The sequence below is a fragment of the Pygocentrus nattereri genome, chromosome 1 (assembly GCF_015220715.1).
Source record: "Pygocentrus nattereri isolate fPygNat1 chromosome 1, fPygNat1.pri, whole genome shotgun sequence".
Classification (NCBI taxonomy): domain Eukaryota; kingdom Metazoa; phylum Chordata; class Actinopteri; order Characiformes; family Serrasalmidae; genus Pygocentrus; species Pygocentrus nattereri.
In genome coordinates this window covers 45788781-45802320 of record NC_051211.1, presented here as the reverse complement: position 1 = coordinate 45802320, position 13540 = coordinate 45788781, and the positions used below count along the sequence as shown (strand labels likewise).

General features: G+C 36.9%; 1 protein-coding gene across 1 annotated transcript in view; it reads left to right on the top strand.

Annotated features, from left to right (window-relative positions):
• The window catches only part of LOC119263745 (deleted in malignant brain tumors 1 protein-like), a gene marked incomplete at its 3' end in the record, with an annotated part of 29248 nt that continues 15708 nt past the window's right edge, over positions 1-13540 (top strand). The window contains exons 1-2 of the mRNA XM_037540262.1: positions 1-117; positions 9481-9789. Of these exons, the coding sequence (XP_037396159.1) occupies positions 9579-9789 (211 nt within the window). The remainder of the gene's footprint in view (positions 118-9480; positions 9790-13540) is intronic.

Here is a 13540-nt window from a genome sequence, read left to right as displayed (position 1 = left end):
TGTGGTCAGAGGAGCTTCAGTGTAGAGGCAACGAATCTCAGATTTACTTCTGTCCAACATCATCTTCACTCAAACACAACTGCTCCCATGACAGTGATGTGGGACTGGAGTGTGCTGGTAAGAGCTGCATTTACTTTAACAAATATCATCTTCCTTTTTCTTCTCTAAGCTTTGACAAAGCATTTACAGTTTTTCTAAATGGCTGAACAATTTTTATTTTCTGAATTTCTGAATATTTTCTGAATTTTTTATCAATTTTTGTTGATAAAACTATAACCACAAGCCCAATATGCACACTTTCATGAAAGAATAAAATATTCAAGTCAAAAGCATTTTATCTTCCATCTAATTCAAGGATTTCTCACAGACTGTGTACAAATGCCATGGAATACACACACACACACACACACACACACACAAACTACTGAGGAATATGACACATATTAATTCACAATGCTTCTATAAAACTATATGAAAATATGGTTCCATGTTAACTAGTGTGATAAATACCAGGTATATTTCATCTTTTAATGATTTAGAATTTAGTCAAGTACAGAGTAAAAAAGTACCTTTTTCCAGTATTAATTGGTACATGCACTGGTAAGTCCTCTACCAGTAAACGTGCCAGCTAACATGGTACATACCACCAGGTATATACTGCGAAGAACTCTGTAATATGATGGAAACAGGGCTACAAAATAAAGAGTAACTTTGTACATAGTATTTACACAGTAACTAGGTAGGACTAGGTAGAAACATTTAAAACAACACACAGGAGTAAGGAAAAATAGAAATGTACTACTCGCAGTGGCCTCTAGCAGGTCATGGGGTGTGTACATCAGCATGAAAGGATTGTGAACCAGGAGGGTCATGGCAGGCGCACATCCTCTGGAACAGGGACTCATTGTCAGGGTTGAAAGTATTGAAAAACCCTACTTAAGTACAAGTACTATTATACACGTACACATTTACTAAACCACTTATCTTTCTGGGTTGCGGGGGGAGCTGGAGCCTATGACAGGTTGGAAGGCAGGATACACCCTGGACAGTTCGTCTGTCCATCACAGGGCAAACAGACAGACATATACATTCACATTCACAATCACACATACATTCACACCTATGGGCAATTTAGCATGTCCATTTGGCCTGACTGAAGGTCTGAGAAGAAACTGGAGCACCCGGAAGAACCCCATGCAGACACAGCAAGAACATGCAAAATCCACACAGAAAGGACCCTGGTTGCCCAGCCAGGAATGAAACCCAGGCCCCTCTTGCCATGAGGAGACAGCACTACCCACGTTGCCCAAGTACTGTTACCATAGTGACAATTTATTCAGGTATAGGTAAAAGTAAATAAGTAATTTACTTTTACTAATTTACATCTGAGTACCTTTAGGCAGGGAATATAATTGTACCATAACCCTTTAAAATTATATTTTCCAAGCTTTATTGACTCCACACATCGTAGAATGATAATTCCATGAACTCTCACTCTACCTCTGCCTTCACATGTATATGACCACAGAGTGAGACCCCATTCTTAATCCATAGGGTTTAATATGATGTTGGGCCACCCTTTGCAGCTATAACAGCTTCAACTTTTCTGGGAAGGCTTTCCACAAGGGAATTTTTGCCCATTTTTTCAGACGTGCATTTGTGAGGTGTGCACTGGTGTGCAGTCATGTTGGGACAGGAAGGGGCCGTCCCCAAACTGTTCCTGCAAAGTTAGAACTGACTGAAAATTGTCCAAAATCTCTTGGTCTGCTGAAGCATTAATAGTTCCTTTCACTGGAGCCCAACTCCTGAAAAACAACCCCACACCATAATCCTCCCTCCACCAAACTTTACACTTAGCACAATGCAGTCAGACAAGTACCGTTCACCGCCAAACCCAGACTCATCCATCAGATTGCCAGACGGTGAAGCGTGCTTTGTTACTCCAGAGAACAAGTCTCCAACAAGTCCAGTGGCGGCACTTTACACCACTGCATTCAACGCTTTGCATTGCACTTGGTGATGTAAGGCTTGGATGCAGCTGCTCGGCTATGGAAACCCATTCCATGAAGCTCTCAGCTTCCAGAAGCGTCCCCTGACCCCACTCTGTCAATTTACGTGGCCTACCACTTCGTGGCTGAGTTGCTGTTATTCCCAATCACTTCCACTTTGTTATAGTACCACTGTTGGTTGACAGTGGAATATTTAGTAGTCAGGAGATTTCACGACTGGACTTGTTGCACAGGTGGCATCCTATCACAGTACCACACTGGAATTCACTGATTTCCTGAGAGCGACCCATTCTTTCACTAATGTTTGTAGAAGCAGTCTACATGCCTAGGTGCTTAGTTTTATACACCTGTGGCCATGAAAGAGAATGAAACAACCAAATCCAATGATTTGGATTGGTGAATTAATACTTTTGGCAATATAATGTATATACAGAGAGATTCACTCAAAAGAGGGCACGAAAATTCTGTTGTAATTCTCGTTAGGATGAAGAAATCTGAACTAAAAACATTCACTACATACATATATGTAATTGACTGCATTACATGCGATGCTGATAGACGGTTTGGCTGATGCTAGCAGAGCTTAGTGCTAACAGTTCCAGTAACTCCAGGCAGAATTTAAACTTTATGTGGGAGAGTTTCCCTCGTTTCCCACACTCAGTCAGGATAGTCCACTCTGGGGGTACTCTGATTGACAACCTGGCTCTTGACTTGACGAGAAAATATAAATCTAACGTGTTTTACTTTACTTTTTCTACCCGTAGCTGCTGCGTTTACCTCCTTCCCCTTCCTCTCTCTTTTTCCCATCTCCCTCCACACACACACACACACACACACACACACACACACACACACACACACACACACACGCCCACTCTTCTCCCGCCCCCACACAGACAGAGCGCCAATCAACAAGCGAGGAAGAGATTGACAACTTTTTACAGCAAATGAGAACACTTAACTCCTGAGTATCATACTCGGCATATTAACATTTTTAGACAGCTTTTAAATAATTTTAAACATTTTAAAACAAGGTCACTTTATGAAATGTCAGAAAAATTAGCTACAAATTTACAAGGGGCTATCTATCTATCTATCTATCTATCTATCTATCTATCTATCTATCTATCTATCTATCTATCTATCTATCTATCTATCTATACACATATATACATACACACTGGAATTAACTAACATGCACCAATTAAACAAATTACAGAAACTTTTCCATCTTTTGTTAAACACACACTAGATTGCACTGGATTGACTATTATTGCTATATTATTAAGAATATTAAGACAAATTTAATACAGTTAATCTAGTACTTCAGTCCACATCTTTCAAAGTTCTCTTATCATCTGTGAATGACGTCATTGCTGAAACTTTTTAGAGGAAAGCTCTGTAGACACTATCTGGATTTAAACATGAGCAACTTTATTTCAAATTAATAAGATAGTGTTAAAGCCCTGTGAGAGTCACGAAGGCAGAATGTGGGATCTCTAACTTTTTCAAACTGCCTCTGCTCTTATATGGTGAATGGACGCACATACATAACATGGTTAGGGACACACACATCCATACATTCCCATAAGGAAACATCTGGAAAAGCTTAAATCTCTCATATCATTGGAATGCTATTCTATACATTAGCTCCCTCTCTTGAAGGAGGGGGCGAGAGAGGCCCTCAACAGAACACACACACATTAACAGAGGAAAAGAAAGCTTAACAGTCTGTAAATGTAACAGATATAAAAAAATATAAAGAAAAACATGAATATTACAATATACAAGATGAGTGTAAAGACACCTCCATTGTTTGATATATTGTTGTATATTATGTAGATAACACATATCTGTATTAAAAGTCTAGTTTCACTGGTGTGCTTGTATTTATACATTTCCATGTATTGCCTTAATCATGACCATGGCCTGTGTTGCTTTTGCATATTTCACATACAATACTGATACCACATTCTATTTACTGGTACTGCTTTATAATATTTTATTTATTTATTCATTGATTTATATATATTTTTTATTTAACGTCATAGCCAATTGTTGCATTTTAAAAGAAGGCATGTATGGATTGCAGAATTACAACTCCAATTAAAAAAGTAAAATAATTACAATATTCATTTGTGACCTAGTAACCACAAGTGATCTGGTCATTGCTAGAATAATTTTAGGGGGGACTTGTTCTGTCTTACAATCTTCCTCAGTTCTGAGTTCTTCCTCAGAAATGGAATTAAAGTTGCTCATAATTGCTGTCCTATTACAGGGCAGATTATATGAGTTACTGTTGTTTCTGAGTATACCCTTTCTAATATTTGTTATTAGAAACTAGGCTAAAAATGTCAAAGGCTGGAGCTGAGCTTAATAATCTGTTAGTAGTTGAGAACAGTACCCTAGAGTTGTCACAATTCTTTTCAATAATATTTGAAAAATAGGCTCTTCTTTCAGTGTGGATAGCATTGTTAGAGGTGGAGAGCATGGTAAATATTAAGAACACAATACGTGTTGATGAATGAATAATGCAAATAAACTGAAAGAAAACTAATGAATACTTTTATTGGAGTAAATGAAAGATTAACCAATACCAGTCAGGAGCCATGTGCTTCAAGAGTGGCCTAATATGCAGAGAACATGTTTTCACTGTTGGAGGAGATACAAGGTAAATACACTTATATTATAATGTAATTATAATTTAAAATTATTTAAAAACAATAAATACGTAGATAAATCCAACCCCAATTCCAAAAAAGTTGCAATGCTGTGTAAAATGTAAATGACTGTAAATAAAAACAGAATTTAATGATTTGCAAAGCTCATAGACCCATATTTTATTCACAGTAGAATATAGAACACATATCACATGTTGAAAATATGACATTTAATTTTAATAAAACAAAAATTTGTGATAGGGTGATATCTGCCATTGTGTAGCATCCCTTCTTCTTTTAACAATAGTCTGTTAACGACTGGGAAGTGATGAGACCAATTGCTGGAGTTTTGGGAGAGGAATGTTGTTCCATTCTTGTCTGATGTAGGATTCTAGCTGCTAGGCATTAATGTGATCCCATACCATCAGAGATGCAAGCTTTTGAACTGTGTGCTAATAACAAGCTGGGAGGTCTTTAGTCTGGAGGTTGCAGTGTCCATTGTTTTTAAAAAGAATTTCAAATTTTAATTCATTGGACAACAGGATACTTTTCCACTTCGCCTCAGTCCATTTTAAATTAGCTTGGGCCCAGAGAAGATACAGAGATACAGAGATTTTTTGTGGATTGCATGGTAAACTGTGTTCACAGACAATGATTTCTGGAAGTGTTCCTGAGCCCACGCAGTGATTTCCAGTACAGAATCAGGCCTGTTTTCAACGCAGTGCTGCCTAAGGGCCTGAAGATCACAAGCATCCAATATTGACTGTCGGCCTTGTGCCTTGCGTACAGGGATTTCTCCAGATTCCCTGAATCTTTTGATGACAGTATGTACTGTAGATGGTGGAATATCCAAGTCTTTGCCATTTTACATTGAGACACTTTTTTCTGAAATTGTTTGACAATTTTTAGATGCTTTATTCTTTGCAGATTGGTGGATCTCTGCCCATCTTTGCTTCTGAGAGACTCTGCCTCTCTAAAATACTCTTTTTATACCCAGTCATGTGAGTTAGTTGCATATTGCTCCTATGGCTATTTTTATTTTTACCACTTACTTTTCCAGCCTTTTGTTGCCCCTGTCCCAAATTTAGTCTCCCTAGTTAAATCTATTTCCTTCATATTTCCCCCTTGTTTCAGTCCCTTTCTGTCCCTTTCATATACTTTTTTTCTCTCTCACCATTTAATTTTAGTTTATTTCTCACTGCAATCTCAGTCCTTGCTAGCTTGACCTTACATCATGATACTAGCAGCAGGTTTAGAACATACATAACATACATGAATTGCAGTGCTTTCTGGTCTGGGAAAAGGCCCACGCTTAGTTTGAGCTGTTCTAAAATAATGCCTGGGCAAAATTCAGACATGTTCAGTACAACCCTGTTGGAGTGATCCACTTAGAGGGGGGTTCATATAGTTTGAAATGTTGTTTTTCTCATTTGATCTTGTTCATTTTGTGTGATTTTAGCTTCAAGGATCCATTGTGAAAAAGCTTTTCTTTGATTTTGTATTTATTTCATAAGTTATTATTGCTGGTTATTATTGTTTCCCCCTGCAGAGGTAAAGGACTGGTATGTGCTGGGCTGGGTAGAGCAGTGGATGTCTATTTAAGGAGCAATGCATTTCTATAGAGGAAGGAGATCGTTGGTTGATTGTTGAGCCAATGTATTTTGAGGAGATACTGTACCTCAAAGTTTCTAATATATTCTGTAAATAGTTTTTTGTTTATTTGTTTATTTTTCTCATCATTTTGTTAATTTCTGGGCACTTTCACTAAATATACACCCTTGCACTGAATGTACTATTGTGGTTTGCCATTGCGTTGTCTTGCAACTCACAACCTTGTCAGAGCATATCTACCCTCACTTGCAAGCAAGGTGTGATATATGTTTTCTTTGTTCTACTTTGAATAAAATATGGGTTTATGAGATTTGCAAATTCATTCATTATGTTTTTATTTACATTTTATCCAGCGTCCCAACTTTTTTCAAATTGGGGTTGTAAAAAAAGTACTTTTACTAATAAACTGAGCTCAGCAGGTTGCAGTAGCCTTCGAATAGTATTGATCTTTTGAGCAGTGTTTATGACCTCCTATAGGGTTCTCCTATCAGCTATTGAGCAGCCAGCATGCTAGTACACTCTATCGTGGAGTGGTAGAAGGCCACCAGTAGCTCCTTCCTCAGTTTTTTCGAAGAACTCTCCTAAAGTGCAGTTGCTGTTGAATGTTTTTCACCACTGCTGTTGTATTAGCAGACCAGAAGAGATTCTCTGCAAAGTGGGTTCCCAGGTAGTTGAAGGTGGAAACCCTCTCCACACAGTCCCCAGTGCTTCCTAAAGTCAATAACAATTTTTTGGTTTTACTACTCTTAAGTATCAATTGTTCATAGAACACGACTCTGACAGATTCTGTACCTCATCTCTGTATGCTGACTCATCTCCTCCTGTTATGAGTCCAACCACAGTAGTGTTATCAGTGAATTTAATAAAGGTGTTGATGAAATGGATGGGAGTGCAGTCTTAGGTATACAGAACATAAAGAAGGGGACTTAGCACACAGCCCTCCAGAGAGCCAGTGCATGAGAGTGGAGGAGGAGTAGGGACTGAATCTTACTGTCTGTGGGCAATTTGTGAGAAAATCTTTTATCCAGGCACAAATGAGAGGAGGAAAGACTAAGACAGACAGTTTGTTGACCAATATATCAGGGATATTTGTATTGAAGACCGAGCTGTAGTCAACAAAAAGAATCCTTATGTAGTTTCCTGGGTTTTCAAAATGGCTCAGCAAAGTATGGAGTGCTGTAGCAATGGCATCCTCTGCAGATCTGTTTGCTCTATATGCAAACTGATGTGGATCAAAGTTCAGAGGAAGGCTGGCTTTGATATAATGTGAAATTAGCCTTTAAAAACATTTCATAAGTACATAGAAATTAAATTAGCTACATTCAGAGATATAATTTGAGTAACATTGTAAGGCCTGGGAGCGAGGAGGTGGATGCATATGTGGAGATAAGCAAGTTTTATTTTGGGCAAATCCAGGTTCATGGTCAGAACAGTCCAGGTTCATATAGCCAACACGAAGAGATCATAGGACAGACATCACAAACAGAACACAGGCTAAACACAGACAACAAATTGCAAACATACAACTCAAACATTCAGCACATACATCAAACAAAGACCAGCAAACACAAGGGGCATACACAGGGCTTAAATACACAAGGGATAACAGGACACAGGTGGAAACACAGGTGGGAACAATCAGGGGCGGAGTTACAAAACAAGGTGCCGGACTTGGGATCAAAGCAAAGAAATCAGGTGGACTATACTAAAACACAACTTGAACACATGGACAGGACTGGGAGGGGCCAATTGTGACAAACATTTACTTATTACCTATAAGTAATATCAACTTAATTGTATTTTGCAGGATGTATTTCAATAGTGTAATTGTAACCAAAATGAATCATGTTCTTTATACTTAAGCAAATTATGTAGTTTTTTTTAGATAAAACAATTCGAATTTGATGCCTTTCTGATGAGATTTACTCATTGCTTGTAAGTTTTGTCAATTTAATTATATTTTGTAATTTCCTTGCTGTGTACTTTTAACTAAATTTAATCATGTTCATGCTATTTCATTAAATTTTGTAGATGGTAAATTGGTAAACTTTTTAGTAAAACTACACTGTAAAAAGTGGCTCATCAGAGCTATCAAAAAATCTTACTTCATGTGGTAACAAGCAACTGAAATAGTTTTATTCAACTTTTAAAAACTACTTTGAAAGAATCATTCATTCAAAGAATTTATTTAGGTTGAATAAAATTAGTTAATTTACTTATTACCACAAGAAGTAATTTTTTAAGTAGACCTGACAAGCCACTTTTTACAGTGTACTAAATTCTGATGTATTACCAAATAGCTACTCATTGTTAATTAGATACATCAACTTAAATTATATCACAGCACATTTATTCATGTACAATTTTAAATATTAATTTTCACAAATTAAACTTCAACTACACCTATTGATGTTCCATATATTTAAACACATGGTCAAGGCAATGACTATCATGACAATAAAAATTACACTGACTCCATCCTAGATCAGTGCCATGTTTAAAGTCACCAAGCCCTTCAGTAAGATTCATTCTACTGCCAGTGTTTGTCTGTGGAAATTGCATCACTATATACTTGATTTTATACACAATACCAATGGGTGTGGCTAAAACACCTAAACTCTGTCATTAAGAGTGATGTCCTGTGGTGCCTGTGGTGCCAGCCAAAACCTGTCATGCTGAATTAGTTACACTAATCATTGAAGGCTGATATTAGCTTCCCATTAGAATTTATGTTCCACCTTACTGCAGTGATACACGCTTGAGTCCCCACAGGCATTTGAGTGTAACTGATACATCATTTAGGCTGTAGGAGGAAATGAGAATATGAAGATAACAGCTTCCTCTAATCTCTATCCGCTGTACCAGACTCAATCAGCAAACTGGGGCTGCACTACTTGAAATGAGGGCTTCTGTTTTAAACTAATCTATTTGCTAAAATGTCTTGAAATAGAAAGAATAAACCCATTATGAATGAACTCAAAATTTTAAGTTGACATGGTTAATTACTTTAAGTTAAAAAGTATTAATATTATTATTTAAAAAAATATATATATTTTTACGAACTCTGATTATAGTCCATGGTGTGTAATTTACATGTTTAATTTTATAATATAAACCAAATGTGGTTAAAAAAAAGTCTCTCTCTGTCTGTCTGTCTGTCTGTCTGTCTGTCTGTCTGTCTGTCTGTCTCTCTTTTATAGGCAGTGTGAGGTTGCTTGATGGTGGCAGTCGCTGTGCTGGGAGAGTGGAGGTTCTTCATAGAGGACAGTGGGGAACAGTGTGTGGTGATGACTGGGATATGACTGCTGCTGCAGTGGTGTGTAGAGAGCTGCGCTGTGGAGAAGCTGTAGCTGCGCTGAGTGATGCTCACTTTGGACCAGGATCAGGACCAATCTGGATGGATGATGTGTACTGTGCAGGATCAGAATCCACTTTGAAACACTGTACATCACCAGGATGGGGTAAACATGACTGTGATCATTCTAAAGATGCTGGAGTCATCTGTTCAGGTAAATTGCATCATCTTCATACAACTGTAGAATGTATTTAATGGTTGAAAGCTTCCTATTTTCTTTTTTGCAAAAACAACAGGGATGGAAATAGTACTGAAAAGTCATACATAAGTAAGAGGGACTGCAGTGGTAATTTGTTTGAGTACTGTTTTACCAGAATATCCTGTCTTCTGTCGGGGTTGTCGAGCTTCCAACTGATTTGCTCATGATTCCTCTGGTTGTGTCAGTCCATCTTGTTTGCTGGCTGTCCTCTTCCTCTTTTATCATCAACTCTTCCAAGCAAAATGAATTCAAATGAATTGGTTCAGTAGCAGTTTCTATGAATACCATATTTATAAGAATATATGAACACATTCACAACATGTTATAATGCATTAATCAATTGCATTCATTATAAATATGACTGTTACACTTTACAGAGATGCCTGTATAATTCAGTGTTAACTAAGAATGAGTAAGTGAATAAATAGGTTTTCATGGCATTTTACAGTAAGGGTTTCAAAATAATTGGTAATTATATGTTGATAAGTAATTACTAATTGAATATGTTGTTACTAACAGCTGTTTTTTATACTTAAAAGTGTGTTACTCACAAATAAGTAACATAAGAACTAACTAGTGGTTACATATTAGTCCCGTTAATTATTCTAATTGTCTTGTTAATTAATCCACTGATTTGTTGTAACAAATACATTAGCACTTTGTGTCCCTCCCAGTAAAGTGATCATTTTTTTACAAATTATACTGAGAACTCATGATTAAGACTTGACGAGTTATGTAAATCTTAATTTTGTTACTTGTTTTTGTGTGCCCTTGAGTAAAATGGAAATATACATATAACCTTTATTGTAAATTATTCTCCACAATACACCACATAATTAATTACATAGTTGTTAAACTAAAATGAATCTTTCACACTTGCACATGTAAGCCAATGACAAGTTGTTTAGGAATCCAAGAGTTGGTTTCTATGTTATTAATCATTAGTTTTGGATATGCCCTCCACTGAGAGGGTGTTTATAGGATGCTCTTAATTATGTACTTGCAGTATAATTAGTATATTAGTAGTGAAGATCTTCACTGTACTTGTGCAGATTGTGAAGGGGTGGGGTGGTCTTACATAATTGGTGAAGAAGAATGAAGCAAGCAGTAATACATGTTGAAAATGAAAAAGCAGCTCTGATGATAGTGAGTCAGATAGTGAATAAGTGGGGGTGAAGAAAAGTGTCCAGTGAAGTTCAAGAACTGTGTTCCATGCAAAACTGCACAGTGGAAGAAAAATATAATGATGAATTAGTAGATAAATTAACAGATGATTAATGGGACCAACAGATAAGTACTCATTAGTTTGCATGTTAATTCTACCTTAAATAAGCAAACACACATCACTTTATTAGCAGTGTACTAAGCATTAGTTAGTTCACAGCTAATGACTAATTAAGTTATGAACTAATGGCAGACCAAACTAATCAGTGAATAGTTTGCAGTCAAATCACACACAAATGATTTACTAGACCTAGAAAATAATACAGCTTCAATAGGGCTTTAAAGTTGCATTTAAAAGTATTTTTGGGACATATTTTAGACTAAAGGAAAGTGGGTCCCTTACTTAAACTCACCACAGCATTTCTAATATCCCAAAGCAAACTAATATTAAAACTGAGGCTTGACCTTACACAGCAACCCAACTACCAATTATTTTCTTCCCCTCTCTGCCCATACTAAACACTCCCTACATAAGAACACAGGTTTGTTTAACTGGCCCCTCCTATAATATTAAGAATTAGGCTTTATTAAATAATAGTATTTACTGGAGGACTCAGTGAAGAACTGTACACTACAAAGTAAAGTATGTCTTATATCAATATCAATAAACTTCAAATTTCACTTTTTCACTATCACTCTATTAGCTTTGTGCTAATTTAACATTGCAAATCAAGATTAGAACCTATATTAACCAGTTATTTGAATACTTATTAATAATAATCTATACCCATTAAGACACATATATACATTCTGTCACTTGAAACTTGCCAAGATATGTTACAATACATGAAAAATCAAAGCAAAAATCATAAGAAAAAAACAAAGGAAATCATGGCATGGCTCAGCATGTGTTTATGACAAGGCATGTCATAATGCACTATACAAGCTGGGACTGGGAGTTTCTTTGGCACTCACAATGTAATGTGTTATTAGCACTATTTTAATGTATTATATTACCAATTCATAATGAATAATAAACACAGTGTAATGTACTTCTATAAATATTTACAGCCACATTTATAAGGACTTATGACTGCATTATAATTATTATGGGGCATGAGCACATCAAGTCCTGCACAGCTAGGGGTGGGTGCAGGAACAGCTGTACTCTCACTGCTGCCCACCACATCAGCAATGCTGTCCCAAATGTTGCTTGTGCCTGCTTGGACTCCACCTCTACTGCTGGTGACTGACCTGAGTTGGATGATGGTCTCCTTCCAGCTGTGTGATTTGCCCTTTTCACTGTGTGAGCATGCCCGTCGCAATAGAGATCTAAGCAAGCTCATTGTGACAAGCTAGATGGGCCATCTGTAGTGTTGCACTTGACCCACTGTCCTCAGTGGCCACCAAACCTCCTTGTCCAGCATCAGTCTACCCACCAGCGCACACTGCTGAAAAAACCCATAGAAGCAATTTAAGTCTTGACTTTTTCACTACAGAAATCTTCCAGTAGCCATAGGGTTCACAGGCTAACTTCCCTCAGTCAAGGAAATTCAGAGATTCATCAACTCTAGGGAGTGGACATGAATCTTTGACTGTTAGCTGGTTAATGCTATGGTAATCTACACAAAATCTAGGTTCTCAGCTGGGACAATTGACAATAACCCCCAGTGATTTGAACTGTAGGTTCAAACCTTTACTCCAACCTGGATAGCAGAGGACTTGTGAAGAGAACCAAGTTGATGAAACACGAAGCACACTGAGCAAATACAAACCAGTGACTCACACCACACCCATATTGGTGGTATTCCACTAGTCAGATTTACTAACCAACCACACAAGCCAAATGTCATGACTTTACTTGTCTGTTCATGTATGAATAAAGAATCAGATCCAAAGCCCCATAATGGTATTACTTAAAGAAATAAAAGTAAAATAAAAGTAAATACAAATAAAAGAAAAGCATGGTCCAGTGGTCTGTCATGTTACAGCACAACCTTTACAGATCACAATGCACTGCACCACTGAGAGTTCACTTAAAATACTATGTGAGATTTGTTTACTTTTAACTGAATGTTGGTTTCACTTCTTTTTTTTTAATTCATGCATTATTCTGAGTCCAGTATGTGTTTACTGTGTTGGACACACCCCTATATTTTATGTAAAGCTAAAACAGTTCCAGTGGGAGCTGCTGATTTTGACGAATTTCATTTGTTGAAATGAAATTAGACAACATAAAGAATCTAATTGTAATTAGTTGGATCAGGTGTGTTGGGAGCAGGAAAACACTAAAATGTTCAGGGCTGGGGGTTCTCCAGGACCAGGATTGAGAACAACTGAGTTGATCCCATCCTATTATTAACAAACATAGTCATTAAAGTGCATTTATTAAAAGGCAGAGTGTAATACAGTGTATAAGTTGGTATGCTAAGCATGTATTTGAGTACTTTGTAGTATGACTAAGCACAAAAAAACAGTTCTGCAAAAATACTAGATTATACAGCATTTGTAAATATTTTAATTATATACAGGGATATAATGG